Source organism: Rattus norvegicus, chromosome 4, assembly GCF_036323735.1.
Source record: "Rattus norvegicus strain BN/NHsdMcwi chromosome 4, GRCr8, whole genome shotgun sequence".
Lineage (NCBI taxonomy): Eukaryota > Metazoa > Chordata > Mammalia > Rodentia > Muridae > Rattus > Rattus norvegicus.
The window spans coordinates 149,431,334-149,457,366 of NC_086022.1; the positions used below are offsets into that span (position 1 = coordinate 149,431,334).

At 46.4% G+C, this 26,033-nt stretch overlaps 1 protein-coding gene across 5 annotated transcripts in view; it reads left to right on the forward strand.

Annotated features, from left to right (window-relative positions):
* Window positions 1-26,033, forward strand: part of Atg7 (autophagy related 7) — a 207,535-nt gene that overhangs the window by 41,334 nt on the left and 140,168 nt on the right. For all 5 annotated transcript variants that reach the window (XR_005503229.2, XR_010065647.1, XM_063286089.1 and 2 more), the window contains 8 exons: window positions 8,400-8,488; window positions 10,089-10,210; window positions 14,862-14,952; window positions 15,702-15,846; window positions 17,043-17,201; window positions 20,757-20,951; window positions 22,157-22,357; window positions 23,826-23,941. Coding sequence is in view for 3 of the 5 variants with exons in the window: in XM_063286089.1 (XP_063142159.1) it covers window positions 8,400-8,488; window positions 10,089-10,210; window positions 14,862-14,952; window positions 15,702-15,846; window positions 17,043-17,201; window positions 20,757-20,951; window positions 22,157-22,357; window positions 23,826-23,941 (1,118 nt within the window). In the remaining 2 variants the exon portion in view is untranslated. The remainder of the gene's footprint in view (window positions 1-8,399; window positions 8,489-10,088; window positions 10,211-14,861; window positions 14,953-15,701; window positions 15,847-17,042; window positions 17,202-20,756; window positions 20,952-22,156; window positions 22,358-23,825; window positions 23,942-26,033) is intronic.

Genomic DNA, 26,033 nt, shown 5'->3' on the forward strand with positions numbered 1-26,033 from the left:
GTTCCTCTCCCACTGCAGAGCATCCTTATAGGTCTCTCCACCAACCTTCCACAGGGATTTCAGAACCCCAAAATCTCATAATAAATCTGTGAAATGGTGGCTCATTGCACCCCTTATGCAAGAAATGATACTGCAGTCACTCTGTGCCCATGGCAGCTTCCAAGAACCCTGCACCCTCTGCCTTCCCATCTCTACATTGCTCGGGTCAGCCCGCCTCTGCCTGACCCTGGTATTTTATATAGACCTGGCTCTGATGTTCCCTCAGTGCTGGCACATGCCAGCTCTGTGACCCTGAGGAAGCAGAGTGGCCTTCCCTTGCTTTGGTATTTCTGTCAAATACCACAGGGCTGCTCTTTCTATGATTTGGTGACATCTATACATGCTAATGTGAATAAAAGGTTCAGCACAAAAGTCAGGTGTGGTAGTGCTCACCTGTAATCCCAGCACTCAGAGGCAGAGACAGGTCCATCTCTGTGAGTTCAAGACCAGCCTGGTCTACAGAGTAAATATCAAGATAGCGACAGCTATGTAAAGAAACCTTGTCTCAAAAAACAAACAAAACCCCCAAACAAACAAACAACAATGATCAGTGCATAGGGGACATTCATCATGTAGCAGGCCCCCAGTATATACCAGGCACTTGATACATACCCACTTCTTTTCCTCCTTGTGTTTTCTTCCCCGTATTCCCCAGCATATTCTAAGAGTGTACAGATCTTGAGTCTCTGAACTTCTCTGCAGGAGAAGACCAAGGACATATGTAGCCAGAACCATTGGCCTCCACTTGCTTAGAACTGTACCAGCATTAGATAAGGTCAGGTCTCAGGAGTGCCAGCATCACTCAGCACATGTGCTCACTGCCTCCTTGTGGACCAGAACTTCAGAGATGCTGTTCTCACAGAACTCAGAGTCCTATAGGGCAGAAGAGGCACCAGCATGAAAAGCTAATGGGAACTGAAGGACACAAACAGAAGGCCCAAAGAAATAAGACATTGATATGCAGATTGGCTACCTATGCTAGTGCATATTCTAGAAAATGTCAGAGCAGCTGTGCACACTGGAGTCCTCCAGCCTGTGGTCTTGAGTGCACCCATTCAACCTCCATATGCTTTCTCCAACCCGTGGCCACATCCCTGCCACATTCCTGCAGCCCCTCCAGATCTGCTGTCTTCAGGATAAAGTTGAAATGTCCTACCCTAGCTGTGCCTCATCTCCCATTGCCCCCCAAGGTGAAACCTATGCTCTGGCTACAACATGCCCCCTAAACACCATGGGTTTGGTCTGTCCTTTGGAGAGTCCTTCCCTTTGCCTTTCTCCTGTCACTGGCTGATGCCTTACTCACCTGATTCAAAAGTGCTAGCTGTCTCAGTGTGCTGTTTCCTATCCTCATCTGGGGTCCAGCTGCAGCCTCCTCCTTACCCCTTGAGCACTAACTCAATGCCGATCCCCTGGCCCGGGTCCCAGTCAGCCCACGAACACTGCACAACAGCCATGCTGTTCCCCTCCTGTGGACTCCATATTTACTGCAATCTGGGTGCTCCAGAGGCAGCCCCTGGTAAAGGTGGAAAAGGGAAAAGGCCATCATGACCTGGTGCCATCCTAGCAGGCTTCCCAAGAAACTGGGGTTATCGTAAACACACATGCACACTCACTTGCACATGTACACACACCAAATGATTTGTGAAGAATCTAGATGAGATTAGGCACTCTTGCTTTTACTACCTTAGCTGTAGTTTGCTGTTTAGATAATTCCAGCTTTTCTTGTGTATTATTTGTAGCATGGTGTTTCCATGAGAGATTGAACCTATTCTAAGAACAGATTCTATTCATTATTGCAGTGTGAGCTCCTGAGGTGTGATCTCCCTTCAGTGGTGCTCTGTTCCCTACCAGCACATCACACCTGCCTCCAGCTTCTCCTCTTTGAGCTCTCTCTCACTCTCTCTTCTTCTTCTTCTTCTTCTTCTTCTTCTTCTTCTTCTTCTTCTTCTTCTTCTTCTTCTTCTTCTTCTTCTTCTTCTTCTTCTTCTTCTTCTTCTCCTCCCTCCTCCTCCTCCTCTTCCTCCTCCTCCTCCTCCCCCTCCTCCTTCTTCATACTCACAATGGAACCTAGAACAACTACCCATTCTAGGCAAGCTCACTCTGGCTGAGCTCCACCCCAGCTCCACCTCCCCTTTCCAGATGCATTTTAATCCAGAGTGGCTCTTCGTGAGCCTCCTTGTGTTCATGGGAAAGATGGAGAAGTGTTGCGATCCTCCAGATGTCTGTCCTGGGGGGACATCCATATGCCCATGACTCAGTGACCATTTCCTTCTCATGACACACTTGACTGTCTTAAGCCTGAACTCACCATGGCACCCCACCACTTTGTCCAGCTGCTGTTTATCCGTGCTGAACTCCGGACCTCCCTACAGAACAATACCACCCTGCCCCGCATCCCCTTTAGAAAGTGTGTAATAGACTATCTTTACTATTTTTGGCAGCTAGCTTCATATTTCGTTACTGTTTAGATTATTTTTATGTATGAATTCTTCCTTCCCTACTCACCTCATGCATCTTGAGTTATTTCTAAAGAAAAGCTCTTTAATAAGGAATTGCTAAGTTACAGGCACTTGTGAGCTGCCCAACATGGGTGCTGGGAACCATACTTTGGTCTATGCTTGTGTTCTCAACCATTGAGCCATATCTGCAGCCCTGAGATTAAACATTTTATAGAAGCACTGTATGTGTGTGTCTGTGTGATATAATTGGGCAGGGCACACTTGTGGAGGGCAGCAGACATCTTGCAAGAGTCAGTTCTCTTCTCACACTGAGGATTCCGGGAAACAAACGAACTACACGAAGTTGTCCAGAGAGCATTTTTATCCTCTGATCCATCTCGGCACCCTCAGACATTTTATGGTTTGTAATCAGTGGTGTTAACTGCTGGCCCTCGAGGTGGAGTCACCAAATTTTGTAGTGTTTGCTTAATTTCTCTACATCGAGATTCCCACCATGGATTATTTTAAGATAGAAACATGGATGGGGCTGGAGAGATGGCTCAGTGACTAAGAGCACTGACTGCTCTTCCAGAGGTGGCTCACAACCATCTGTAATGAGATCTGATGCCCTCTTCTGGTGTGTTTGAAGACAGCTACAGTGTACTTATAATAAATAAATAAATAAATAAATAAATAAATAAATAAATAAATAAATAAATCTTTTAAAAAAAAAGAATACAAATATGGAGGCATAGAACCCCAAGTGGAGAGAGGTGGTCGGGCCAGTCTCTCACAAGCCTGTTGGAGCCATGTCGTTATTGCTAGTGCTAGTGACCACTGCCCCATACTGTTGCTTTCCCTCCCACTATGCTCTTCTCCAGCATCAGGTTTGGAAATTGCCTTCATTTAAGTTCTTATTTCCTACAAGAAATAAGAAAGAACTGTTGATTTCAACTGGATGGAGTTGATCTGTAGTAACTGTGTTGCTATGGAACGCCATGCCTTCCAGCCAGTTCTTGTGATGGTGTGGAGAGCAGCCAGTCTCAGTGTCCCACCACCTGTCCACAGAGAAAGCTCTGCTCCTCTTCCTCCGACACAGTTATCAAAGAGTGGAAGGCGCTTTGCAATTTCAGCAAGTTTCCCGTGTAGTTCTCAGGCTTCTCTCCGCTGCTGGCCGGGCTGCTCTTCACTCAGCCGGCACTTAGTGTTAGCTTTGTGTCTTTGTTACTGCCTGTGACCTTGAAGTGCACTTAAGACTTGCATTTTCTTCCCTGTGCTTTTAGAAGGAGTGAGCCTCCTGTTCATTGCCTGGGGTATCAAGTGTTTGAGAATTAGAGGCAGCCATTTGTGTGGGTCCTCACAGGAAACCCTTCAGCTGAAGATGGTCAGCTTGACTTGTGCCCTCTTCGTTCTCTGTTGTAGTTTTCAACAGTTTGCTTCATGGACAGCTGCCAGGCCTGAGCTGTGCCACTCCACTGAACGGCAGGCTCTCAGCAAAGCAGAAAGGAACACTTATTTATAAACCTTCAAGACAGTCTTGCTTTTAAATTGCGTTTTGCTGCGTTGTCATAAAAGGAAGTGATTTGGCCAAGTTACTTTTGTGGTAAAGCCAGGTTTAGAACCCAGGACTCCTAGTCAGAGTGTTTTCTATTCTTAAGCTGGTTCACCTAGCACTGCCTGGTGTCATTTCTGCTGTGACTAAGGTTCCAAGTTTTAGTTCCTGAAACACCAAGAGACTCCAGAATCACCTTCAAATCCTTAAAGAAAGATTAAATGCTACTTAATACTTAGCCCCATGTCAGATGAGTTCTGTGATCTCCTGTGTGGTGCATGTCTGCCCCCTGCATGCCTATCTCCATAGGAAAGCCCTTTCCAGCATTTTTCAAGCTGACACTACCCCCCCTCTTTGTGGTTACATGGAAGATGTTCCTCTTTAACCAGTTACCCCTGTTCTATCTAGCTCATCTTAGGTCAGGGTGTTCTAAGAAACTGACTCCTTATCCCCTTCATACCCAGAAATGCACCTCTTCCCTGAAGCTGGGCATCTGCTGCAGCGTGGGGTATACACATAGCACTCTAATGTACCCCAGGCATTGGTTTCAGCTCTACCTCCATGGACGACCCGGAGAGTGTTGATCAGTTGACTCTTCTTTGTCGGTTATAAAAGGGCCTGGGACTTAAGGATAGGGGCAGTTTGTGGCGACGAGCAGAACTGGACCTCAAGATGTGGGCAGTCTATGGAACTGACCAGTTGTGGGAAGATGACTGCAGCTGAGGGTGTCCATGACATTGCTGTTGTTACTGCTTCTTATTGGGTGAATAAGAAGCCCCACTCTCATTTGGTGCTGAATGCAGGCGAGAATCGCTTGAGAGATGGGAGAATTAAAGCTCAGGGCCGTTAAGTTGATTGCCAAAGGCACAGAGGAACGAGCAATGCAGGTCACTCTACATGGGCCCACTTTTTTTGAAGTCACACTTGTCAGTTGAAACGCAGATCTCCAGAGGAATGCTACTTCCTGGGTAGATGCTGAGGCTCTTCCTAAATACCTCTCGAATGGCTCTTAGATCCTGTGGGGCTGAGCCTCAGTGGGTGCTGTCCTGTCCCCTAGCTGTGATTCCTTTTTTCTCTGTGGTGTCATCCACAATTCTCCACATCTGAAATGGGCCTTTGAAACAAAACAAGTCAGCAACCTGCCTTTTCTCTGCCTCCTCCTTTCCTCACAACCCCGCCTTGCCCCCACTTCTTTCCTCGTTCCCTCCTTCCTCTCCTTCCGTCCTTCTGTTTTGGTGCTAGAGTCTGTCTGTAGCCAACTATGACCTTGAGCCTCTGATCCTCCTGAATGCTAGGATTATAGGTGGGCACCACCACTCTGAATTATGTGGTGCTGTGGATTGAACCAAGGGCTTCTTGTATGCTAGACAAGCATTCTGATACTTGTCCCCAGCCCCTCGACCCTTTTATTTTGGAGGCAAGGAAGAAATGTTCTTTGAGTCTTCAAATCAGTTAGCTGCAGCAGAGTGAGCACACACCTGCTGACAGGGCCAGTGCTCTCCTCTTGTGTAAGCCACTGCCTGAATGTAAGCCATTCCGGTATTATGAAATGAGGGAAGCTACTTTCTCTCCCCTCCCCCTTCCTTGCTGCATAAAGGGAAACATTCAAAGGAGGGGCAGGTGGCAGTGTGGCAGGCAGCCAGAGCAGAACAGCTCAAGGAGATGCCTGTAATTCAGATCTCAGAGCCCTCTTGCTTGCCAGACCCCCATCTCCTCCTCAGCCAGAGAATGCCAGCGTTAAGACTGACATCCAGTGAATGCCAAGAATGGACAGTGAAGGAAGTGGAGCTTGGCGAGCTGTGCTGTGGTTCTGTATGTGAGCTTCTGGTCTCAGTTGCTCAGACAGAGCTTTATGCGTCTCTACCATGGAACGCCACTCAGCACTGCTAGTGATGGTTGTAGAACAGTCACAGGCTAGGAAGAGCTTATACAATGGGAGACAGCTTGATCTCATTCCTGTTTAGAAGTTGTAGTACAAATATATTTACATGAAGAATAAAGTCAGGAGTAGTTATCTTAGCTAGAGTTTCTATCACTGTGGTGAAGACCATAACCAAAGCAATTTGAGGAAGAAAGGCTTTATTTCGTCTTACAGCTGTAGTCTATCATGAAGGGAAATCAAGGCAGGTGCCTGGAGTCAGAAACTGAAGCAGAGGCCATGAAGGAGTGCTGCTTCCTGGCTTGTTCTCTTTGGCTTGCTCGGTTTGCTCCTTACACATCCCAGGAGTAGCACTCCAACACTGGACTGGGCCCACCCTAGTTCACCCACATCAATCATTAATCAAGAAAATGTACCACAGACTTGCCTAGGTGCAATCTGGTTGGAGGTGTTTTAATTCCACTTTCTAGGTAACTCTAGCTTCTGTCAAGTTGACAAGGGAAAAAATGGAAAGCCAACTGTGGCAGTAGTTATGCATGAAGATGTGGACAGAGATTCCTTTAGCTGTTCATGATGTGGGATGGTTGTGGGGTCCTCCTCTTCTTCCTCCCCTTCCTCCTCCTCCTTTTTCTCCTCCTCCTCCTCCTTCTCTGCCTCCTCTTCCTCCTCCTCCTCCTCTCCCTCCTCCTCCTCCCATCCTCCTTTTCCCCAGTCAGAGTGTTGTTTTAGCTTGTGCTTTTGGCTTAGACCACACTGAGCATTGTGTGAAATAAATGCATAAAGTTCTGGATAATTTAAACAAAAAGTAGGACAGACCTGAGTATACTGGCACACACCTTTAATCTTAGCACTTGGGAGGCAGAGGCAGGCAGATCTCTGTGAGATTGAGGCCAGCCTGCTCTATACAGTGAGTTCCAGGAGTGAGGCCTTGTGGTGGTGGTGGTAACATGGCTTAGTGGGAAAAGACATACTGTGCAAGCCTGGTAACCCGGGTTTAATCCCCTGAACCCATATTAAGGTGAACTCACTACACACAGTTGTCCTCTGACCTCTCATGTGCATGGTGGCACACGGCCTTCTCCCCATAGTATATGCATCTTTACCTCTCTCCTCCTCTCCCCTCAACACACACAGAACTTATATTTGTGTACATGAATGCATATCAACTGTGTTTTTATTCTACATTTGCTTATAAAGGAAGCCTTTGGCTTCATGGTTCTCTCCCAGCTATCTTTCTTCCTCCTCCCCTCATTCCATCTTCCTTCCCTCCCACCCACATGGACCTGCACATGCTAGACAATTGGCAGTGCCTACCCTAGCCTTCATCCATTCATCTTTACATCATTTAATAAGCATTTTCTAGACAGATGCTGTACATCTAAGATCACAGAAGGATGAAAGGATCCCCGTGCTCTCCAGACACTGGGCATCATCTTCATCATTAAAACCTAAACTTTATTTTTTAAAAACTTCAGATTTATAGAAGATAGCTATGGGAACTAGAGAGATTTCTCAGTGGTTAAGAGCACAGACTGCTTTTCTAGAGAACCAGTGTTCAATTCCCAATACACACATGGTGGCTTACACGCATGTAAATCTAGTTTCAGGGAATCTGATGCCTTCTTCTGGTACTTCACACACAGTGCACAGACATAAATGTACTTCCTATTTTCTGGTCATATAAGATGGTCCAGGAATGTCTTGTGTTTTCTCTGTCCCAGTCCTAAAATCAGCCATATGTCCAAGGTATCCTGACTTGTTTTGTTGGAGAATGGTTTTTAGAAATCAATATCTGGGTGCTAGGTGCCCAGTGCCTTTTGACAGAGAGGAGATGGAAAAGGTTCAACATCTCACCCACAGTGTGTGAAGGCTCCTGGGAGGGGGGCAGCTTGGTGCCTCTCCAAATAAAGCAAATAAAGTCCTCCCTGAAGGGCAGTGGTTTGAAGTTGAGTAGAACTTTCCAGATGGAAGTCAGGGTTAGAGGAGTTCTTGGGACAGAGGTGGGAGGAATACGTGTTCCCAATATCGAAGCATCTGTTTTAATTTGAACTGACTGGAGACTTAGGGTAATGGCCGCGTTCTGATTTTCTCTTTCTCATCACATACAGATGAGCCATTCTTAAAACTTGTAATTCTCTAAGAGGACTCTCCTCTCTAAGTCCTGAAGGTTGCCTGTCCTCTGCCTTCTATCTCTGTCCCTCTGTCCCTCCCTCCTTCTCTTCCTCCATCTGTCCCTGTCCCTTCCCAGTCTTTTTTCTTTCTGAACTCTCTAGTTCCTGCTCTCTCCATGGCCCATGCCAGGCCAGGGAGTGCAGGGGGAGATGTTCCAGTTCTTGCCCAACAAGGTGTCCTCTCGTCAAGGTGAGATCCTGAGCCTTTCTTGTCTTCCCTTCAGCTTTTTCCAAGTGTTTACTCTGTAAAGTGTTAGCCGTGTGTGGAACTGTCAAATTGACCTGGTGTGTGACTCTCAGCAAGTGTTTTCTATTCACAGTTAACAGTCGGTGTGTACGATCCCTGTAACCTAACCCAGCACCCTGGATGGCCTTTGAGGAATTTTTTGGTCCTGGCAGCCCACAGATGGTATTTACATGTGTGTCCATGTCTGTGTGTCTTGTCTGAATGCTTCCCACAATGGGTCTGCCTATGTCAGCAAGTTTCCCTAAGTGCATTGATTTCATTCCTGTCATGAAAAATAGAAAATAAGTCAAGTAAATTAGTTGTGGTCCAGTTTCTATCTCTGGTGCTCTCAAACAGGTCTGCTAGGGAGCCCCAGCCTGACTTGTGGTCTTTAGACTATGGTGAGGTCATACAGCCAGGGGCCATGACACTAACATTCTCCAGCCCTCCCTCCCTGGTTTTCAAGAGGAATTTCCTATTGCTACCACCCCACCTTTAAATTTTTCCCTAATCCAAAAATAAGAAGTGGTATTGGGAAGGGCCAACTCACACTTGGTAAGATACTCAGCACCATTGGGTATCAAGGAAATAACATTAAAAACTGTAAGAGATTAACAGCTCTCATTCCCACCAAAATCACCCAAGGAAACTGACCATGCCAGGCTCTCTGAAATGGGAGACAGCAGAATTCACACTTGTGGTGGGTCTGCCAGAGTTAAAAACACCCATGGCTCTGTGGTGGTATTCAGAGCTTGTTGCTCACAAGGGTGCAGGCTGGATATAAGCAACACACACACACACACACACACAGAGAGAGAGAGAGAGAGAGAGAGAGAGAGAGAGAGAGAGAGAGAGAGAGAGAGAGCGCAGTACTGTGCTTACTAGCCCCAGCCTCATGTCCATTCATTCCAAATGGATGACAGAGCCTTAGATGACTTCACAGGGCAAGTCTTCCCTAGTGGTGTTTCTCTCTCTCTCTCTTTTTTAAAGGTTTATTTTTATTTTATGAGTTTTGCCTCCCTGTATGTATGTGCAATGCATTTCTGCCCTTTTGCTTTTAAAAGAGTCCTAGAGTGTAGCTGTATTTGACCTAGAGCTCACAGAGATCTTCCTTCCTCTGCCTCCTGAATGCTGGAATTAAAGGTGTGCACCACCACAACCAGCTAAGCGTAGGTTTTCAAACACAGTGTTGAGTAAATTAAGCCAGACTGAAAAATACATGTTTCCATTTATGTAGTTCAAAACAGGCAAAGCCACTGTGAGGACCTAGCAGGGGCTGGCCAAGCTTAGATAGAGGGATTATGTGATTTTCTTTGTGTTTTCTTTACTTAAGTAAAAATGTTTACTCCAGAATATGAACATAGACAAATATTGACGGACCCTAGAGAGACTATGTGGCCCCTCAGCCATTCCTGCCCTGGTAAAGCCAGCTTCTGGCTGCTGGTAAAGGGCCTTAGGGGTCCCTTGTTAAGATCTTGGGAGCATCCCACCCTTAGATTCCTGCACCAGAATTATCTGTCTGTTGTGTGATTGCTATAGAAAATTCACCTTGGGCAGGGGTCAGGGGGAGGGATCCAGCTAACTTGGCAGCCAGACTCTAAATGCACAGACAGAGGGTGTCTGCACGAATGTACTCAAGATCTCTCTAGGGTTAAGGAGGTCAGACAGGAATGATCGCATGGCTTGAATTCTCAGCAGCCAGTCTAGAAAGCACTTATGCCTGCTCTTTTTCTTCTTCTTTCTGAATCATACAAAATAAACACAAATCCTGTGTGGACAACAGGAGCGGCAGTTTCCAGTCTGTTGAAGTTCTCTGCTTTCGGGACCGCACCATGCAGGGAGCAAGAGATGTGACACACAGCATCATCTTTGAAGTGAAACTTCCAGAAATGGCGTTTAGCCCAGGTAATTGGCAGGTCCTTGCGAGTGTATGGAATGACGAGTGACCAGAGACCCAGCTTTCTGCCTGTAGCCTCAAAATGGCAGGAGAAAAGGCACAGCTCCCACCAGACAGCAGTGTGAGCACCTACCTGTCACAGGCTATGCTCAGCCCTGAGCAGAGGCTGAGCTCTGGCAGCTTCTCTAGTGAGCCTTTCCAGTTTAGGGGGTGTTTCCCCAGCTTGATTTAATTTGTTTAGTCTTGATTGACATGGACTCTTTATTTATGCCTCTTCCTCAAGGAAGGCTGATGTTATTGATTACTTAACATGTTCGTTCATTGAGTAATTGAAGGTGTGCGTGACCCTGTTCTCCATACAGAGTGTCAGTCAACAAAGGCTTTCTCCTTCCACTTGTAATATTTTCCCTCAGCCTTGCATAGCAGGTGTCAGCTTTTATGCACGTTTTATAGATTAGGAAATAGTCTTGGAGGCATTTTATAGATCATGCTAAATGTGTCTGTATGTGTGCAAATGTGTATGTATAGTGCATATGTGTGGACATGCAGTGCATATGCACTCAAGGTAGAATTCATGCCCAAGTCTAAGGGAATGAGGAAAGTGCTTTCCATGCGTCCTGCGAGAGCTGAGCAGTGTCCAGCCTATGGTGCTACTCACCATAAGCTCACTGAGTCCCCTACAGCCATGAGCTATGCATCTGCAGAGCACCTTCATGTAGACCGCAGCCCCTCTCGATTAAGACAGTTCTCTTAGTGCACGGGTGTGCCTTAGTGTGTGCATCAGGTGGCAGGGATGCCTCACGTCTTCTACAGTGCTGAAGTCAGAAGGACTCAGGGTTGCCTATTTGTTGTTGACTCTGTGCTCCAGCCTGGAGATCGTAAATACAATAGCAGAGGTGAGCAGAGTCCTCTGTGTGGTCAAGGGTGGAAGCCATTCCATTCAGAGGCTTTCTGATTAACTTTGACTTGGCGCCCTCTTCTGGTGCATCCTGAAATAGCTCCCCCTGGCAAGCTTACTTAAGATGCAGTGAGTTCATAAGTTGCAACTCAAAAATGGGGAGGTGGAGTATCACTAAAAAATGAAGCCAGGAGCATGCAGTTGCCAGACCCTTTTCCCATGCTCCTAATTTTACCCTGTGGGGATGCACTGTCTTCCTCTGTCCTTATTGAGCCTTTCTGCTCCCCTCTCTGGTGTGGCTCCTGCTTAATCCCCCTCTTATCCCAGGCCTAGGCTTCTACCTTTCTGTCTTCTTTGTACTCCATGATGAAGAGTTGTTCTTCATCCTAGAAGGGACAGTTTCTTCCTGTTTTACATATAAATTCGTGTTTTACTTAGCTTCAGATAAAGCTCTATAATAAACATTACATAATAAACATAAAGACTTAGCATCATGATGTGAGTCCAAGGTGTTCCCATAGCCACAGTCCTCAGCGTAGCCACATGTGACATAACGACATCACACCACATAGCGCAACGCTCCCTTAAGAGTCTGTTGCCTAGGGATCTCAGGGACACTTAATTGGTATAAGTACACTCTGTGGTGTTCTCAGAGCAGGACAGTCAGCAGCCTGTCATTTCTCAGAACTCACCCCCATGATTAAGCAACACATGGTTCTCCATCCAAGGCATCCCATAGTTGGAACTTCAGTGATGTGAGAAGTGTTAAAGCCTCCATAGCTGGCAGAGAGCTGCTCTGGACACTGCATGAGCAGGTGTGGCCACTCCTGGGGGTGAGCTGCAATGCCAGCTTCCCTTCCCTGACCCTGTGCTTATTCCTACCATGTTCTTCCTTCATTTGGACTGTGTGTTATAAAGCCAGCTTATGTAGAAGCAGTGTATGAATTCCTGGTCTTCACCCATAATATTTTTCATTACTAATAAGCTTACAGTGCATATTGGCTATAGCCAATAAAGCACTTGGGAAGTGGAGGCAGGAGGACCATGAGCTCCTGCCTCTAAACAAGCAAATGAAGAAATAAATGAATAGAACAGAAGGGCAGACTTGCGTATGCAGATGTTGTAATTGAAACTTAGAGTTGTCTCAAGTGTCACATGTAAAAAGAAGACCATGGCTGGTATCCTGGTGGCCACTATCTGAGAAACAGCTCTTAAATTTAATGTAAGAGTGATTTAGAATCAGAGTAGAAAATGAGTGAAGAGCTCTGGTTCCTTTGTCCTAGTAAAGGAGTCCTGAAGCCTTCATCTGAGTGCATGAGTTTGTGAGTCTGTGCATGCTATGTGCATGTGTGAGTTTTGTGTGTCCTTAAATAAAAGTGAGCATGTGAGTGTTGGTGTGTGTATGAGTAAATGTACAAGCATATGAGTTCATGAGGGTTTGTGTAATTGTGTGTGTGCACATGTGTCTGATTCTAAGACTATATATGTGTGGTTTGGATTATTAGTGTTTATGGGCATGTACACATGTATGTGTATATATGGATTTGTGTGAGTCTGTAATGCATGTGAGCATGTACAAGCATGTACATGTGAATGTGTGAATATGAAATTGAATGGATACACATGTGAAAATGTAGGGGTCTTTAAGTATATTTGCATGGATGTGTAAGTGTGTTTATGTGTATATGAATGCACACCTGTGTGAGAGCCCCCATGAATATGACTATTTGCGAATATGCATTTGAGTATCTATCTGTATGAGTTGTCATGTGTGTGGGGGCTCTATCTTAGTGTGAGAGAGTCTGTGCATATGTATGTGACTTGGCAAGCTTGTAAGTGTATACGTGAGTGCACATTTCCATGTTGGTATGTATACATGTGTAATGTAAGTATTGATGTGCATATATGAGACTGTATGTTTGATTATTGCATGTTGGTTTACTTTTGGAAGTGTGTGTAAATGAATGTATGTGTGTATGCCTGTGTGTTAGTGTATTTCTGAGTGTGTAAATGAATGTATAAGTGAATGAGCCTGTGTATCCACGTGTACACACATGTAAAGGTTACACTGTCAGGAAGAATTTTGTCAATGTGTATTTGTGAGTATCTTAGTGCAGGTGAGCGAGTGTGCAGGAGCTTGTATATCAGTGTGTGTGTGTGTGTGTGTGTGTGTGTGTGTATATATATATATATATGTACAGTATGTGTCTTTGTGTTAAAGCCTATGCATGTGTTTTGGCATGTATGTGGGGTGTTCATGTGTGAGTGTGTAAACATGTGAGTTTCTTTTTTTTTTTTTTTTTTGGTTCTTTTTTTCGGAGCTGGGGACCGAACCCAGGGCCTTGTGCTTCCTAGGCAAGCACTCTACCACTGAGCTAAATCCCCGACCCCGCAACATGTGAGTTTCTAATGATGGAACCCAGGTGTCATTGCACCTTTCACACACGTGCTCTACTTCCAAGCTGTAGGCATGACCCCAGCCACAGCCACAGCCAAAACCACAGTCACAGTCACAACCACAGTCACAGTCAAAATCACAGCCACAGTCATAGCCACAGCCACAGTCACAGTCACAGTCATAATCATAACCATAGTCATAGCCACAGTCACAGTCACAGTCACAGTCAAAATCACAGCCATAGCTACATCCACAGACACAGCCACAGACACAACCACAGTCACAGTCATAATCACAGCCACAGTCATAGCCACAGTCACAGTCAAAATCACAGCTACATCCACAGACACAGTCACAGCCACAGTCATAATCATAACCACAGCCATAGCCACAGCCACAGTCATAGCCACAGTCATAATCACAGCCACAGTCGCAGCCTCAGCTACAGCCACAGTCACAGACACAGCAACAGTCATAATCACAGCCACAGTCATAGCCACAGTCACAGTCACAGTCAAAATCACAGCTACATCCACAGACACAGTCACAGTCACAACCACAGTCATAATCATAACCACAGTCATAGCCACAGTCACAGTCACAGTCAAAATCACAGCCACAGTCACAATCATAGCCACACCCTGTCACAGCCACAGTCACAGCTACAGCCACAGTCATAGTCAGCCACAGTCAGATCTTTACTTAAGCGGATTGGAAGTGATACTGAAGTGTGTCGGGAGGCTGAGTTCTCTGCTCTGAAGCTTTATTCTGAGCAGAAGGAAGTCTTTGAGAAACAGAACAGGCAGAAGTCCCACAACTGAAGGAATTGTGAGCGGTCTTGTGGCCTGAAGGGGTTTCTGTTAACTCCAGCATGAGGCGAGTAACAGAACTGCAAGAGTGGAAATATCACCTCGGTCTTTGTAGCACAGAATAAGATGCACTTGGAAAGGTTGTGGGAGTGGAGTTCCAGGGGCTCCTATAGCAGGAGTTAAAGGAGAGCTGTTGGGCTGGAGAGATGGCTCAGAGGTAAAGAGCACTCACTGGCTACCCTTGCAAAGAACCTGGGTCCACCTCCCAGGTGGCTCAAAACTGTAACCAGTTCTAGTGGGTCTGATGCCCTCTTCTGGCCTCTGAGGACACTGCATGCATGTGGTGCACTTGCAGACAAAACATTCATACGCATAAAATTTTAAAAAAAGTTTAAGAAGCAGGCAGTCACAGTGAAAAGGAAAGGACAAAAGCTAAGTCGGGGGAAGGAGAGGGTTCCTTCTGTAACATCCTTGCCACATTAGCAAGAAGACATGAGTTTGAGTCTGTCTTTCTTTCCCCTCTTAGTAAACTTCATGTCTTATTTGCACTTAAGATTGTCCTAAGGCAGTTGGCTGGGAGAAGAACCAGAAAGGAGGCATGGGTCCGAGGATGGTGAACCTCAGCGGATGTATGGACCCCAAAAGGTATATGTGACCGGGGGCCCCCTGTCTCAGTGGGTGTGGTGGCAATGCTGTGCAGTGCAGTTCAGTGGTGCTGGTATTGAGCCAGCCACTGCTTGTCCATGGCATCGTGAGGGTTAGGGGGCTGGATGTCCCGAGGCGTGCACGGCTTCTTGACTGTTGTTTCTAGGTCAGACTCTGAGGCACCTGGACCTCACCACTGCTTCTTTGAGTTTTTGTTGTTGTTGTATTGTTGTTCTTTATAGAGCAGGCCAGCCCTGGCTTGCCTGGAAGTTGCAGAAATCCATCTGCCTCTGCCTCCTTTCCTGGTTCTTTATTCCTGGCTGTGGACCTCTGATCTACTTGCCACCACAGAAGGATATTACAAGGAATGTTGCATTTGTGGAGAAGCCAGTTTATATTGAAGGATGAGAATCCGCTCACCCTTTATTAAGACTGGGAGAATTTCTGGACTTGGAAGAGCCATTCTTTTAAACCTACACCTCAGCTCATGACTGCTCTGACTTCACCTTGCTGTTGGTGAAGCTCCCTACAGGAATTTCACCCCCACCCCAGAATTAGAGGCCGGTGGCATGCTTTCTGTTTGGTGACCTTTCTCCTCCCAGTTGCCTATAAGCTTCATCTTATTTCTACTGTGATTCTGACTGCCAAGCTACCCCCATCTTGTCCCTCCCATAGATCATGTCTCTCTGTTAGAAATAAGTCTGGAGCCCAAGTGAGTGACTCAGCCGCCCATTAATCTTGTGTTCCAGGCTGGCTGAGTCATCCGTGGATCTGAATCTCAAGCTGATGTGCTGGCGGTTGGTCCCCACCTTGGACTTGGACAAGGTCGTGTCTGTCAAGTGCCTGCTGCTGGGAGCTGGTACCTTGGGGTGTAATGTGGCTAGAACACTGATGGTGAGTTTGGTGGCCTCATGGCCACCATCAAGCTGTGCCTCCTTCCCATCCCTTTTGTTCTCCTCAGCATCCTTATAGTTCTAAGAGCAGTCTGCAGCCATTGTGAGATAGAAGCAGAGAATGCCTTCCAGCCCAGCCCCACCCCAGCCGCAGCCTCAGCCCCAGCCCCACTTCCCATCCCACAAATAGAATTCGTACACAAAGACATCACCATTGTTCCAGGATTGTCCTGGCAGAAGGAAATGGTGGCCTTTCCAGGGCCTTGTCACTTGCCCATTCATTTATATTTATAAAAACTGGCTCATGGCCTGCTATTTATAAAACGTTTTCTCTGTAACCTAATAGTTTAACTTTAAAGCTATGTGGTTTCATAAACTGTGAGGAAATATAGGGGCTGGAGAGATGTCTCAGAGCTTAGGATTAATGCTGCTTTTGGAGAGAACCTAGGTTCAGTTCTCAGCACCCACACAGCAGTTCACAACAGCACATAACTCTAGATTCATGAGATCTGATGCCCCTTTCTGACTCCCTTGGGCATTTTATGTATGTACTTACACACATGGAGGCAAACATTATGCACAAAACAAATCTTTAAAAAGGTTTTCAGAAATGGTCTTGTCTATGAAAGTGATGTCCATGACAACAGGACAACTCACATGCAAATACAGACTCGTTTTGTAAGGCCCAATTATAAGCCAGATTTCTCCAGCATGGAGAAATACTCCAAGAAAGTTCTCCATTCTTTTACATGGGGACAACTTACAAGTCATTTTTCTGAAGACTTAATTGAGATTCAAAGTGAATTTCCAGAGGAGTTGATATTTATACTTAATTACTTATTAAGAGAAACCAAAGACTGCTGCAGGCTCTTGTTAATCTTGAAACAACAAAGTAGAATTCTTCTAGCATTCCCTGGCAATCTTCCTCTAGTGACACTGTCAGAAATAACACATTGTAAGTGAGAATTACTGTGACAGTTCCTGGTCTAATGACCATGGGGATCTAGGCCCCGGCATATAATTATTTCATCTTTTAAAAAGAAGTTGACATTCTAATGATCAAAAGTTGAATTTGTACAGTTAAATTTCTATAGTTTCCAATATCTTAATGTCCTTGCTGCTCAAAAGCAAACTTCTAGAAATATGTGCTGGCACATGCCCATTGAGAGGGTGCCATGGTCTCCTGTTTCCATGCAGGGCTGGGGCGTCAGACACGTCACGTTTGTGGACAACGCCAAGATCTCCTACTCCAATCCCGTGAGGCAGCCTCTGTATGAATTTGAAGATTGTCTAGGGGGTGGCAAGCCCAAGGCCCTGGCTGCAGCAGAGCGGCTCCAGAAAATATTTCCCGGAGTGGTATGTTGATGATTCAGGGGGAACGTCCATGTTTTCTTTCCTGTAAACTCTATAAATGTTTAAGTCCTGGGAATCCTGGGGATTAAGGCTCTGTAGTATTGGTGACTGACATGTGTTACTTCCTACCAGGTCATCATGTGACCAAGCCTGCCACCTGACCTCATGATAGCCTCTTTAAAACACTACCAAGAAAGGGTGATTGGATAAAATGCTTGCTATGTAAACATGAAGCCAGGCATGGAAGTGCGTGCCTGCGTGTGTGTGTGAGTGTGTGTGTGATTGTGTGAGTGTATGTGTGTGTGTGAGTGTGTGTGAGTGTGTGTGGTGTGAGTGTGTGTGAGTGTGTGTGGTGTGAGTGTGTGTGAGTGTGTGTGAGTGTATGTGTGTATGTGTGTGTGTGTGTGTGAGTGTATGTGTGTGTGAGTGTGTGTGAGTGTGTGTATGTGTGAGTGTGTGTGTGATTGTGTGAGTGTATGTGTGTGTGAGTGTGTGTGAGTGTGTGTGGTGTGAGTGTGTGTGAGTGTGTGTGGTGTGAGTGTGTGTGAGTGTATGTGTGTATGTGTGTGTGAGTGTGTGTGTGAGTGTGTGTATGTGTGAGTGTGTGAGTGTATGTGTGTGTGAGTGTGTGTGAGTGTGTGTATGTGTGAGTGTGTGTGTGAGTGTATGTGTGTATGTGAGTGTGTGTGAGTGTATGTGTGTATGTGAGTGTGTGTGAGTGTATGTGAGTGTGTGTGTGAGTGTATGTGTGTATGTGAGTGTGTGTGAGTGTATGTGTGTGTGTGAGTGTATGTGAGTGTGTGTGTGTGTGTGTGTGTGTGTGTGTGTGTGTGTGTGTGTGTAATCCTGGTGCTTCCATGGTGGGAAGGAAGCAGAGACAGGAGAGGGCTGGGAAACTGGCTGGCTGGCCAGCTAATCTGGCCTGTGCAGCAACAAACCATCACAACCAAAAGCTTCTGCTCTAACAAGGTGGGAGGTGAGGCCTGCCATCTGAGGCTGTCCTCTGACCTCTCCGTACACATCATGGTGCATGTGCACCTGCACACTCATGTGTCATACATACACACACAAAGCAGTCCCACACCCATGTCAACACACAAGCACATGCATTCAAACCCACCAACCAGACAAGTAAAATACAACTAGAGCTGGCCCATAGCCAGATGGGAAAGTGTCTGCCTAGTATGTGTGACACCCTGGCTGCCATCCCCAGCACTGCCCAGCAAGTGCCTCTCATACACCCCAGTAGAAATCAAATGAAGAATGAGTGAAGAAGTGTCATTTGGAGCGTCGTGTTTTCAGACTGCCTGCCAGGGATTTCTGGTGGGTGCAGATGTAGGGTATTAGTTTTCGTCTGTCACAGACTACCCACTGGCTCAGAGGACCACTCATGAAACTGTACTGACTACATCTGCAGGACTGGCTGAAAGCTGAATCCTTTGCTGTATCTCCTGCTACTTTTGAGTCACACTCGTAATCCTTTAGAGATAACGGATGAGAGACAATCCCTGCCCTCCTTCTTTGCTCTCTGTTGCTGTGATAAAGCATTGACCAGAACCACTGAGAAGGAGGAACAGGCTTCTGTGGATCACAGTCCCTCACTGAGAGGAGTCAGGAACTCCAGCAGGGCAGAGGCAGAATTGTGGAGGAATGCTCTCCATGGTTTGCTCAGCCTGCTTCCTTATACACTCCTGTACCATGCAGCCCAGGATAGCATCACCCACAGCAGGATGGGCCCTCCCACATCGGTTGTCAATCAAGAAAATGGCCTAGAGGCATGCCTACAGGCTGGTCTGATTGATTGAGGTAATTCCTTAGCTGAGGCTCTTTCTCTCAGACAACTCAAGTTTGTGTCAAACTGACAAAAACTAACCAGCATATTCAACTCACTTAAAAAGTAAGTTTTAAGATGTTTTTAAAGTCATTCAGCAAGTCTGCCCATTGAATACATGATCATTTTATGTAACAGGAACCACATGAACAATCTTTAAGGTTTCTTCCTACAATGCTAGTAAGAGTGGCATCCTCAGCTCTAGACGTGGAAAAGCTGCCTTCCAGAAATTTCCTCTTTTAGTCTTTCAATATTGATTCATGTGTTACGGAAGCCTCCTGTTGTCGATGTTTTATGTCACAAGCATCCCTGGGGAGCATCATTTATCAAGTGGAATTTATCAAGTGGAATTCCTAGCATTGCCTGAGGATCCACTGTTCCCAGCTCTGCGTTGGGTAGGCAAAGCGTCACCGCTGCGATGTTAGTTAGGTCTCTGCTGGCACTGTGGCATAGCTCACAATTTCCGAGTCTTAGATACAAGCCGGCACTGCGGGTGTGCCAGCTGGGGACGTAAGCTGATAGGCAAGGCTGGACTCAGCTTCCAGTCCACCTTGTATGTGATTGCTTCAAAATGGAGGCCTGAGGAGCCACAGTCTCCTGGTCCTGTGATTCCTAGGAAGACTAGAAGGCCAGAGAGTCTCAGGTCATTCTCATCACAGCATGACACCTTCTTCTCCATTGCTTAAGCAAGTCACAGGGCCAAGCACAGGCATTGACCAGTGTACGCTGTAGTCCCAGTGGGAGGCCTGAAAGTCCTGTGGAAGAAGATGCAGCCCTGTCATTCTACCCCAGGGTGGACAAGCATGGCCACCGGGGAGAACATTCTGGTCTGTCACTGGAGAGGACTGTGACCCTCCATGGGCCCATGAAGGTGTTGCTTTGAGTCTAAGTCCTGCCACTTAGTTCCTGAATTTTCCAATCTGCACCCCACCTGCAGCCATCTGAAAAGTCGGTGTTTTGACAACTCTGCGAAAGCTGATGTTTTCACACTTGCCTGTGGCCAGTGGGATGCAGAGGACTGAGATGCAGTTTTGATCCCTTGCCTTCTGTGGAAGGTGAATCCCTGGCTGTGCTGCTCCTGTGACTCTGAGTTCCATCCTCAGCAACAGACACACACAGACTCATGTACACACAGAGAGAGACAGACACATATACACACAAAGACACACAGACACATGTATACACATATTCACAGATGGATACATAGACACATGCATAGACAGACACACACACACAGAGACACGTGTACACACACAGACTCATGTACAGAGAGACAGACACATATACACACACATACACACAGACACATGTACACACACATTCACAGACAGATACATAGCCACATGCGCACACACACACACACACACATGTACACACAGAGAGACTCATGTACGCAGAGAGAGTCAGATATATACACACACACATATGCACAGACACACATACACACACAGACATGAACGCACAGAGACACATGTATTCACACATTCACAGATACATAGCCACATGCATAGACAGACACACAGACACATGTACACACACATTCACAGACAGATACATAGCCAAATGCACACACACACACACACACACACACACACACACACACAAATGGCTCAAGGAAGTAGTGAAGGCATGGAGCAGAGCCAGGTATTTGAGGGAAGAGCAGTAGCACTGTGGGCAGAGGAATTCCTGTAGTGTAAGTGATGTAAGTGTGGTCATTGCTTCCCTAGAATGCCAGCGGGTTCAACATGAGCATCCCCATGCCCGGACACCCTGTGAACTTCTCTGACGTCACGATGGAGCAGGCCCGCAGAGATGTGGAGCAGCTGGAGGAACTCATCGATAGCCACGATGTCATCTTCCTGCTAATGGACACCAGGGAGAGCCGATGGCTTCCTACTGTTATTGCAGCCAGCAAGCGAAAGGTGGAGTGTGCCTTATGCTACCTCTGTCTAGAATTTAGTGAGCCACTCAAGAGAGACATGTCCACAGCATGCCCTTCTCCATGGTGGAGGGTGAGCTGTGTGGCCCTGCATCTAGAGCCTGCCCTCCCCAGGAAGGAGGGTGACCTGTGTGGCCCTGCAGCTCGTTACCTCACGTCATCAATCTGCAATGGGTGTGCTTCCTATTCCAGCAATCCTTGCAGGTGCATGTGAAATCCAAGGACCTGTGATGTAGGACACTTAAGTATGCAGCCATTCTTAGGGAGGTTTTCAAGGAATGACAATAAGAAAATACCATATTATAAGATAAAATATCATATGAATGTTATGTTACAATTGTATATAAAAACATGCATGTCTGCCTCTGCTGCCATCACCCCTCATCTGTCTGTCATTCATTCATCATCCACCCTCTGTCTGTCATGCGTGAGGCAAAGGACAAACCGGGAAGGGGAGAGGAGGTACAAGAGGCAATGCCTCGGAGTTTCGAGAACCCCAGAGCTGTGTTTTATTTTATCTTCTCCAGTGTGCCTTTTCTTACTCTTCCAAACTTTGTATGTAACCAAAAATTTTGGAAAACAACTTAATTCCAATCAAGAGGGAGCTCTAAAAGTACAAAGAAGGCTTCTCTGTAAAATCTGTGTGCTGGTGGTAGTGCCTGCCTTTCATCCCAGCACTCAGTGGGGAGAGGCAGGCAGATCTCTGAGTTTGAGGCCAGCCTGGCCTACAGAGTAAATTTCAGGGCAGCCTGGACTACAGAAGGAAATCCTGTCTCGAAAAACAAAAGAAAAAAAAAAAAAGAAAGAAAGAAAAGAAAAAACAAAGAAAATCCACATGGTGGGAAAATCGTGACTTACAAACTGTGTCCCAGTCAAGTTTTCCAAGGAACTAAAAGGGTGTGGCAGGGTGGTGTGGGCAACCACCAACTGCTGTTCAAAGTTCCTCCTGTCAGCTCTGTAACTCTGGGGCAGAGGTGAACTCTGACCTTCAGGCAATATTTGTAAAGCGTCTCAAATGAGATGTTTGTGTTAGTGGTTTATCCTTCTCTTGCAGGTTTCAGTTGGCTGTTAAAGACTAGTTACACTCACATGAAAGAAAAAAGCAATTTAAAGGTAGCCACATGAGAACTTAGCCTTGGCCTGAAATGTGTTTGTCCTGACTCCCTTTTCTTCCTTCAATGCTAACAGCTGGTCATCAATGCTGCCTTGGGGTTTGACACCTTTGTTGTCATGAGACATGGCCTGAAGAAACCCAAGCAGCAGGGAGCCGGGGACCTGTGCCCAAGCCATCTTGTAGCACCTGCTGACCTGGGCTCCTCACTTTTTGCCAACATCCCTGGATACAAGCTTGGCTGCTACTTCTGCAATGATGTGGTGGCTCCAGGAGATGTAAGTAGCGCTCTGTGTTTCTGCCCTCCCAGTGCTGTTTAAAGACTGTCTAATAAAGCAGGCTCTCTAGTTGTAGGGAGGGGGACTGTCCCACCATGTGCCAAGGTTGGCGCCCTTACCTGAATGGCTGAGCCACAGTCACTGCATAAATGTGGCCTGCATAACCTACCCCCTTGTAGCCCTGCATTCACTCCAAAAAGAGCCCCAAATACGAGGAGACTAAGAGCCCCAGGCTCTGGTTCATTCTTATGCTGTCTGTTCGATGATCCAGAATGCCTCTTGTTCCCTGTGACTTTGGAGAACAGGGCAGGACATGGGCCTGTCACACTGTCTAGAAAGTGAATTTCAGGTAAACAGCAAGTGTTATTTTAGTTTTGGGTTTTTTTTTTTTTTTTTGGTTGGTTGGTTGGTTTGTTTGGTTGGTTCGTTGTTTTTTTTTAAGTAAATAAGTTTGCCCTTTATAGTAGTCAAAAGCTGCTTAGAATAAAAAAAAAAGTTCTTGTTTGTTGAAATTGACCTCTTAACTTTATCTAGTATACTTTTATCTGACAATCTAGAAAAGGAACTCCCACCCCCACTCTGAGCATGCTCATTGCTGTGCCTCTAGCTGGGTTCTGCAGCCCTAGTGAGCCTGCAGGAACAGATGTCTCTCGGGTCAGCAGCAAACCTCTTCTGTGAACTGCCCTGTTTCCCCTTCTGCTGTTATAAGCCAGTCTGCTCTCTCTGGAACGACTGACAGAGAAAAGCTGCTATCTCCTCTTGTGTGAGGGAGGAAGGAGGCTTAATGATCTTTATAAGGTGCTAGAACATGCAGCTTGCCCTATTGGTCAGTGGTTGCTATCAAATAGGGTTGACCCCCAAGCAGGACAGCCAGGTCTTTTCTTTACATTGAAATTTTTATAGCATTAAATAACCCTGGGATTTGCCCATTTGGAAGGTAGGATCTGTGGGGTTGACCCAGTAACAGCTTGTGCGTATAGCCAGGTAGTAACAGATGCTTGCAGTTCCACACTTAAGTCCTCAGAGCCTAGGCAGGAAGATGAAGCTCAGGAACCGAGGAAGCAGGGTAGAGATTGTGGCTCCTGCCTCAGTCAGGGTCACTCTGAGCCACTACCTCAGACAGGAGAGTTACTGGATACTCAAGAACGTTCCTCCCTGTGACTCCACCTCTCGTCTACCAAGTACAAGGGGAGTGATGGGGTCTTGTGGAGGGGCACTGGGTGCAGAGCCACCATGATGCCATACTGATGGCTACTGTCCCATCTGTCTCTACAGTGCACATCCTGTTCAGTGTAGTGCCTCGTTTAATTATGTAGTCTCCCAGGACAAGACAGGGTGAGACCATCTGGTCTTCATCAAGTACACCAATCTGGTTGTATTTTAAAGCTTTATCATGGGGAGTTTCAGGTTCACCTAAATCTGGCTGAACTAGAATATTCTATACATGTCTGTGGTTGTTTCTCTTTAGTCCACCAGAGACCGGACTCTGGACCAGCAGTGCACAGTGAGCCGCCCAGGGCTGGCCGTGATTGCAGGAGCCCTGGCTGTGGAGCTGATGGTTTCTGTCTTGCAGCATCCTGAGGGGTGAGTCTGGAGCCAACAGATGAACATGTGAACTGAGTGCTTATTGGTAATGACTGGGCACTGTCTCCCCCGGACTCTCTTGGCCTTTCTAACCAAAACAAGACTAAGAACACCTGGTCCAGTCAGCATGTGATCTTTGGGGTATGTCCCTCTGCCCTCCTTGGGGGTATGCCCCTGTGCCATTCTTGAATTCTTCTGATTATTGTAGTTGATAAGGAAGAAGGAAGACTTTTGCAGGGGCATGTGGTCTTTTACACTTCTCTTCTGTTAGTCTGTAGTGGTTCTTAGCCCTGGACATTGTGAATGTGTCACTGGCATTAGGAACTGCCTGTGGCTGAAGTCTGTGTCCAGGGACTTGACTAATGAAAGTTCTAAGTCCACAGTCCAGGCTAGATCCAGAGCCTCAACACGTACCATGCAGCCTCCCTCCCCTATGGGCACAACAAGATCCTGTGCTCCAGTGTCACACCTGTGTGACAGTGCCTACTCACAGGAAAATAGCATTTATTTTAACACAATCTAAAAGCCATTGGGACTTGAGACAAAGGGATTCCTTTCATCAGTTTCCTATTTTTTAATTAATAGATTTGTTCCTGCATAATTTCATATATGCATGAAACATGATTATAGCGATGGTTATTCTCCCACCCACCACTGCCTATCTCCTGCCTCCACCCTACAAGTATCTTCCTCATATACATGACTTTTTGCTTTGTTTTGTGACCCAGTGAGTGTGACCAGGCCAGCTGTGTGACCAGGATGGGGATCACTGGAGCCTGCTGGGCTCAGCAGTCGATACACATCTCTGTATGTGCCTTCCTCCTCCCAGAATCTATCATTTGGTGTTAGCTCAGGAGTGAGCAGTAAGGCCTCTTTGTCACTTTTCTCCAGGAAGCATTTTCTGATGACCTCAGCTTAAAACGAAACCACACCTTTTAACCACAGAATGGACAAAATCCATACGAAAGGTCACAGGTCACATCCAGTCAGTGTCTCTCTCACTGGCTGCCATGTTGTAAAGGAATGTCCAGGGGCAAGTGTCACAGATAAGATATTTGTCACTATTGAAGTCTGACTTTAAATAATTCTCGATTGGTGCCCATCCATCCTCCTGTTCAGCCTTAGCACCTGCTTTACACCAGCTGCTTCTCCAGAACAGCAGCCCTCACCACAGAGCCTGTGACTATTCCCAGTTCTAGCCCAGCTTCTCCAGGACGGTCGTTTGCTAGTAATACCCTGGGAAAGATAATACAGCCTTTCCCCTGTCCTCCCAGGGCTGTCTGGGATGAACTAAGTAACTCCTCTCAGGTCACTGTATCTCAGGTCACAACTTCCCTTCCCACACCATCTTGCAGGCTGGTGCCTTCCTTGTTGCTTCTGAGCGTAGATCTTACCTGCTTGGTGCAGTTTTCTGTCAAGGCAACACACAGCAGAAAACATACAAAGCTGCTTGACAGCAGGCCCTCGCAGTTATTAGCTTGTATTTTACGTGCAGCTTCCCCACTCCACAAACCCACTAGGCTCACATCCGGGACACAGCCTTGGAGGCTTCAAGGTGCTATTTTGGTTACCTAGTCCCAAAGCTGTTTCCTGTGCTTCTAACATGGAGTACAACCATGTTTTCCTGTCACAGCAACCTTGGAAAATGGGTCAACCAGTTTCCTCATGGGTTCCTTTTTGCCAACAGCTGGCTTGCTGCTGCAGAAGCGTGAGCTGCCTCTTAAAGAACCTTGTCAGAAAATGCAGTCTTTGATTCAGAAAATGCTAAGATATTACCTTTGTCATCTGGGTCTGTTGCCTCTCTAAAGAAAATCGTGAGAGGCAGAAGAGGAGATTAATGTTGGCTAGAAGACCAGCAAGGTCTTCACTTTTGTTTTGGAATATTTCTTTACACATTTAATCCCTAGAAGATATTGCTACATAGTTAGTATTCATTTCGTTTTGCTAACATTTTTCATTTCTTCCTGTGTCTCTAAACCTGTGGCCCTGAGGCATTTTCTTCTGCCTGCAGAATTTCCCTAAGCGTTTTAGTTTTGTTTGTCTGCAAAGGTCTTTGTGTTTAAGAAGGTTTCTCATGTTTGGTGGAATTCAA